This window comes from Hibiscus syriacus, unplaced genomic scaffold (genome assembly GCF_006381635.1).
Source record: "Hibiscus syriacus cultivar Baekdansim isolate YM2019G1 unplaced genomic scaffold, ASM638163v2 tig00110257_pilon, whole genome shotgun sequence".
NCBI classification, from domain to species: Eukaryota; Viridiplantae; Streptophyta; class Magnoliopsida; order Malvales; family Malvaceae; genus Hibiscus; species Hibiscus syriacus.
Window position 1 is genome coordinate 442,037 of NW_024062648.1, and position 7,059 is coordinate 449,095.

General features: G+C 36.3%; 1 protein-coding gene and 1 long non-coding RNA gene across 2 annotated transcripts; both read left to right on the plus strand.

Annotated features, from left to right (window-relative positions):
• Positions 1-1,499: 1,499 nt before the first annotated feature.
• LOC120115049 lies at positions 1,500-4,301 on the plus strand. Its single transcript, XM_039135819.1, has one exon. The coding sequence runs from the start codon at positions 1,500-1,502 to the stop codon at positions 4,299-4,301; it is 2,802 nt and encodes a 933-aa protein (XP_038991750.1).
• A 730-nt stretch (positions 4,302-5,031) lies between these two features.
• On the plus strand, positions 5,032-6,777 carry LOC120114935. The gene is made up of 3 exons (XR_005515442.1): positions 5,032-5,210; positions 5,369-5,476; positions 6,339-6,777. It is a non-coding gene; the product is annotated as an uncharacterized LOC120114935 (long non-coding RNA).
• Positions 6,778-7,059: the final 282 nt, after the last annotated feature.

Genomic DNA, 7,059 nt, shown 5'->3' on the forward strand with positions numbered 1-7,059 from the left:
TATAATTGTAAATATTTATAAATTTATGCTACTATTTGATTCTAATTAAACTTTTTTATAACTATATAAAATACATATATATATTTCATATCTTTTATATGTGATATACATATGTTATACAGAGTTGTGGTACACCACTCAAACTTGAAAACTAATCCAATAATTTAAAATTTTTTCTAGTCAAGTCAATTTTATAAAATTACAAGTCGAGTAAAGTGTTTTCTGTTCGAGTCGAACAGATTGATTTTTCGAGTCAAGTCGAATTTTGCTCACTCCTATGCATAAGGGTTTTAGGCCTTAATGCTAGAAAAGAGGGAATTTACTTGGTTTCTCTCATTATGGTAACAATGTTAATGGAAAATCATGCTTTATAAGTCGTATTGATATGCATGGCTTTTGTAATTTTCTTTTCGTCACTGAATTTTTGTTCATCTGACATGTTTTCGAAACATTTAGTTATAATTTCCTGCAGGAAATTTGGTTTGGTCAATGCAGAATTATGAAGACTTAAATTTCTTTCATCATTTGTTATTTCTCTTAACCCTATAATAGTATATTTTTAACCCTTAATTGCTTGTCCCATGGGATTATCTATGAATGCATTTTGGAAGTACGCCACAAGTACATTGTGTTTAGGGGTGTAAACTAACATAGAGTTCAACGAACCATTCGTTTATCTTTATTAAGTTAAATAAATGGGTATGAACAAAATTTTGATGTTCATTTAATAAACGAACGAACACGAAGAAATGTATGTTTGGTTTGTTTATGTTGACGAACAAGCTCATTTTTGTTTATCGACTCTTTTATAAGCTTGTTTACTCGGTTTTCCTTTTCCTTTTATTTTTTAACATTTTAAACATTGGTGAAGGTTTGGACTAAATTGAACATAAAGTGAACTTTAGAGTTTAAATTGTGTAGCCTAAGGAACTTAAGGATTAGTGGTATAATTTTACCATTTTTCTTTGACTTGCAAATAAAAAGGAGTGTAGGTTGCTGAACATTAAACAAACGTTAAACTAACAAACACGAACACCTTCAAAAATAAATAAACGAACACAGTACTAAAATTTTAAATGAACATGAACCGAATTTGAACACCTTTAAAAATAAATAAACAAACACAAACACAACTTAATTCGTTCAAATTTGGTTTATTTATGTCCCTAATTGTGTTTTACCTTTTTCTGTAGAGACGTTACTCCTTATTCATGCATGCAAACCAACTTGTCATGTTAAATGTTGTATTGGTTCCGATAGATAGGAGTTTTTACATCTTTGGATTTGTGGTTTTGCCAAATTTGCGTTGTTGTAATTTTATAGAACTACTGCAGCGCCAATGAGGAGGCTGATGACTTTCTTGTCTGATAATTGACAGGTCTCGTAGGAAGAGTATCGAATTCCGTTATATTTTAATTGAATTAGTTTACTAAAGCAATCATTAGCTCTTTTTGTTTCCAAAACACATTCAACCAGCCCCAGTCTGGATTTTTTTGGTGATGGACTGCAACAAAGAGGAGGCCATCCAGGCCAAAAACATTGCGGAGAAGAAGATGCAGAATCGAGATTTTTCTGGGGCTCTTAAAGTTGCGATCAAGGCTAAACATCTTTGCCAGGACCTGGAGAATATTTCTCAGATGATAATGGTGTGTGACGTTCATTGTGCTGCTGAGAGACATTTCTTTGGTAACGACAAGGATTGGTATGCCATACTGAAGCTGGAGCAGACAGCTGATGAAGCTATGATAAAGAAGCAGTATAGAAAATTTGCCCTCCAGCTTCACCCAGATAAGAATAAATTTCCGGGGGCGGAAGCAGCTTTTAAGTTGATTGGGGATGCTCAGAGGACACTTTTGGATCCAGGCAAAAGATCTGCATATGACATGAAACGCAAAGCAACTGTTAATAGACCGGCTCCGGCAGCAGCATTTCGCCCCCCGCAGTATCCGAGTTGGCACCCCCACACAGCTGCTCAGAATAATATCCCCAATTTTTCTGGATTGAATTCTCAACAACAGCGACAACCGCCAACTCAAGCAGGGTTTTCCAATGGTCAGAGCACTTTTTGGACCAAGTGTCCGTACTGTACGGTTAGGTACCAGTACTATACAGAAGTACTTCACAGATCTATTCGTTGTCAAACTTGCAAAAAGAACTTTGTTGCCTATGATTCAGGTGCAGGTTCACAGGCAGCTAATATGAATCAATCGAATTTTCCTCGACAAGGAGTTGCCCAGAATCAGAGTGCTGGCAGAGCGGATCAAGGATCTCAAAAGAAATTCACTACTGAAAATGTTTTTACAGCTTTTACACCGAAGGCAGCTAGCACTTCAGATGCATGGACTGAAAAAGTGAATGGTAAGAGAGGAAGGAAGCAAACTGTTGAATCCAGTGAAAGCTGTGACAGTGAAAGCAGCATCGAGTCAGAGGAGGATGTGGTGGTTGATGGCGATGGTGAAGCTTTGTCTGGAAAGAAGGTTGGTTCTCAAGTACCGCAGAATGTGCGGAGATCTGGGAGGCATAAGCAGCATGTTTCTTACAAGGAAAATTTAAGTGATGATGAGGACACAGTTAATCCCACAAAAAAACCTAAGGGAAGTGGATCACAATGTGCCACTGAAGAAATGGATGACGAAGACAAGCCTGTAAACAAAAATCAAGTGAAAGAAGATAAGGAGATGGACGACGGAAATGGTAAGCATTTTGAGGCGAGCTTACCCAATGGTAAGAATACTAGGGAAGCTTCTGCTGATGGTATCAAGGGAAATTCAAACCCTGCTGTTGTTGATTCTGTTTCGTATTCAAGTTTTGAAGAAACAAAAGAGCCCGGGGTTTTTGATTACCCTGATCCTGAGTTTAATGACTTTGACAAAGAGAAGAAAGAAGAGTGTTTTAAAGTAGGTCAGATTTGGGCTTTGTATGATACACCAGATGCCATGCCTAGATTCTATGCTCGGATCAGAAGAGTCCTCTCATCTGGGTTCAAGCTGAGGATAACGTGGCTAGAACCTGATCCAGATGATGAGGATGAAATACAATGGGTCAGTGAAGGTTTACCCGCTTCTTGTGGTAACTTCAAATATGGAGGGTCTGAAAACGTTGAAGATCGTCTTATGTTTTCCCATTTGATGTATTGGGAAAAAGGAACATCTAGAGATACGTATAAGATATTTCCAAGACAAGGAGAAACCTGGGCCCTTTTTAAGAACTGGAATATCAAATGGAAGTCTGGTGCCCAGAAACACGAGTATGAAATTGTTGAGATCTTATCAGATGATGCTGAAGGTGTAGGAATACAGGTTTCTTACTTGACTAAGGTCAAAGGGTTTGTTAGTGTCTTCTCGCCCATGAATAAGGATGCATTTCTAATTCCACCCCGGGAACTATTCAGGTTTTCACACAGGGTTCCATCCTTCGCACTGACCGGTAAAGAGAGGCAAGGGGTGCCAAAAGGTTCATTTGAACTCGAACCTGTTTCTTTACCTGAAGAATTTTTTGTTTCCAAGGACATGAAGGAGGAAGGTGGTAATGGCAGAAATCCTAGTGGTTCATGTCCAGGAGTTCCAGAAACGGTAAATCCAGTGGTGGGATCGAATAATTCTGTTCCTCCAGCTTCGGGTTTTGAAATTCCAGAATCAGAATTCCACAATTTTGATACTGAAAAACCCAAGGAAAAGTTTCGCGTCGGTCAGATATGGGCACTGTATGGTGATGAGGATGGCATGCCAAAGTACTACGGCGAGATCAAGAAAATCAACACCCACCCAGTTTTCAAAATACATTTGAGATGGCTTTTTCGTAGCCCATCAGAAACCACGGCCGGGTGGTCTGATCCGGACATGCCAACTTCTTGTGGGAGATTTAGAATTGGAAATGGTTCCCAGACCTACACCTCCACTGATTCCTTTTCTCATTTGTTAAAAGCCGGGCCTACTGGTTCGAAGGCGGAGTTTACCATTGTACCTAGAAGATGCGAAATCTGGGCCTTGTACCAGAACTGGAGTCGAGACATCAAATGCTCCGACTTAGAGAACTGGGAATATGACATAGTGCAGGTTTTGGAGGAAAATTATTCTCTCTTCAAGGTTTTACTTTTAGACAAAGTCGACGGCTTCAATTCGGTTTTCAAGCCCCAGGTAAAAGGAGGAAAGACTGTTACACTCGAAATCCCTCGAGCCGATCAGCCTCGGTTCTCTCATCAGATTCCATATTTCCAGCTAACCCATGAGAGAAATGGCAACCTAAGAGGATGTTGGGAACTTGATCCTGCAGCATTGCCACCACATTATTTTTCTTCCTAGAGTAGCAAGATTATTAAATGCCTTCTTTACTTCACATTATGTGTACATTACATGATCGGTCAGTGGCTTTAAAAAACAGGGCTCTTGGTTAAAGTCTCAACTATTGTAGGTGTAACTGGGTGCTTATGTGCTCTCAAGCTTGTTGAATCATATGTTCTGATGTAAAACAATTGTAACATCATTATGATTTTCAGGAGTTAATGTATTTCTTAGTCGTTGCTGATTAGGTACATATTTTTCGTTAATTAATTATTAAATATAATAATTAATTATTAAATATAATAATTAATATTAAAATTGTTTTAACTTATAATTTAAGTTAGTTGATTTAATAGACTTTTTAAATTTAATCAATTTATTTAATTAATTAATTTTATAATCATCATCGATTTCGTTTAACTAATAATTATAAATATTAATAATTGATTTATTAATATTAGAATTTAAGTTAGTTTTTTTAATAAATTTAATTTAATTTATTTAATTAATTAATTTTTATAATCATCATCGATTTAACTGAAACTAAACTAATCGAATCATAAGTAAAATGGGTCTAATGGATTTGTACTTTCCTCTATAAACTTTGATAAATTTATTTTCTTTTCGTAAAATATTTTTCTTTCGATTTGTAAATTCTGTCATCTTTCTAGAAAAGGGATTTTACATTTTTTTAATAGGTGAAATTTGAAAACCCTTTTTTCCCCTTCCCTTTTTGTTTACAATTTCAGGCTCTACACCACGGATCCCAGTCCCACGCACTCATCAATACATTTTGCATCGCCGATAAGGGCTCAATTGTAGCCGTCGGCATCTAACGAGACGACGGCACCGATTGGACGGCAACTTCAATATTCAATTCCTGGCTTCCGAGCTGTCTCCTGTTTCATCCTCTTCCTCAAGCCACTCAAGGTCACTTGAATTCAAATTTATTTATTTTTTTGTTTTGTTTTGTAGTTTTATGTCTGTTTTAATAGTTTAATTTCTGTTCTTAGTACAATTTAGCATGATCAGAATTTAGTTCCTTTGTTAATTTGAACTCCTAACTAAGCACAAGTATTTAATTGCAGCTAAAAGGAAAATGGCAATAAAGTTTCTTGATTGGTATTTGAAGATTGCAGCTGGGTCGGCTCTAATTGGAGGTTCCATGGAGTTATTCATGATCAAGACTGGTTTCTGTGTGAGAACTCTCCATATTTTTCTCCCTTTCATTTATCTAAACTGATTTCATTTCAGTAATTTATGATTTTATTCTCCAAACCCTAAAAAGTGTAGTCTTTGATTTTCCCTTTCTTTGGTTGCCTTTTAACTTGATATCTCTAAATTTCATAAGATATTAGCTATGTTACCAAGACTTAGCCAAGAGATGTGTGTCCAATACGAGCATGTGTCCAGCATGGATATGTTCAAGTCTTTTTTTTTCCCGAAGTTTTTCATATGTTTTGAGATTTGTATTCCCATACGTATATGGTACTTAAAAGAAAAATGATGAGTCTAAGCAAATTAGTATATTAGTACCATATTCTTCTTGTTAATTGCTGGATTTTTATTTGAGTTATTTTGATTGTCTCGGTTCTTAATGTTATCCAAATGATACTTTTGAACATTTTCAGACTCTCATTGTAATGTATGGTTAGTTTTAAATTCTAGGTCGTATAAATGGACTTCAAAGCCTGGTGTTTCCACACGTTCTTAGACGCGGATCTAATATTCTTATGTCTATGTGCTTAGTTTCAGTCTTTAATAATTTTAGCGTCTTACTGCTAATTAGTCTATGACTGTGTGATTAGTGACAAGCATTAGTGAGTGTTAATCTCAATGGATGCTTAATGACGGGTTGAAAATGATTTGGTTCGAACTGTTAGCTGAGTCCCTTGGTAAATGTAAAGGAAGATGATAATGATATCTAACTGTTTAAAGGAAATGGTTGTATTTACAATTTCGTATGTTCGTCAAGTCACATAGTCGTGTTATGGCATGTTTTTCAAGTCACATTGTTGTCTAACTCTTGACTGAACCTTTACCTTTCTTATGTTGTAGATGACAAGGTAACTGTTCTGGAGTCGGAGAAGCGAGCTTGGGAGAATTCCCCTGAAGCTCAAGCAATGAGAGAAGAATTGAATCCTTGGAGAAATCATGATGCACAAGAAAGAAAGAGTTCCTAGTGGAGCCACATGGAGGAACGGGTTTTCGATGTTGTTTGATTTGTTTTGAATAATAGATGTCCGAAGCACGAAGCTTGGGATACAACTTCATACGTTTACCGGCATCGAGATCTATCCGATCCTCCCGAGCTTTTATACCCGTCTTTTAGGTGAGTTTTATTTATTTATAGGCCAAATTTCAGAATGAATAGTCGTGAAAGCTTGATTTATGTGCCACTTTCTTCAACTTTGTGGCCGTGATCATCATCCTAGAGATACCAGTTCTTGACTCGTATTCACATCAGATAAAATATAAGAATCCGAAATTCGTAGAAGTCTCGAGCATGAATGGCAACAGGAAGGTTGTAGAATGTAGCATAATCAGGGACCATTTGATTTACATTGTAAATAGTAAAATTTAACATTTATTAAGCTATTTTAGGATTATAAAATGATCATTAACTTTTTAAAATTATTATAAAATGATCATTAAATTTTATCGAAACGTGATAAAATGACCATTAAATTTACCAGACATGTAGCCATTTTAAGCTAATTTCAACACTAATGGCATTAAGGATTTTTCCCTCAAGCTGCAGTTAGCCTACGCCAACTCC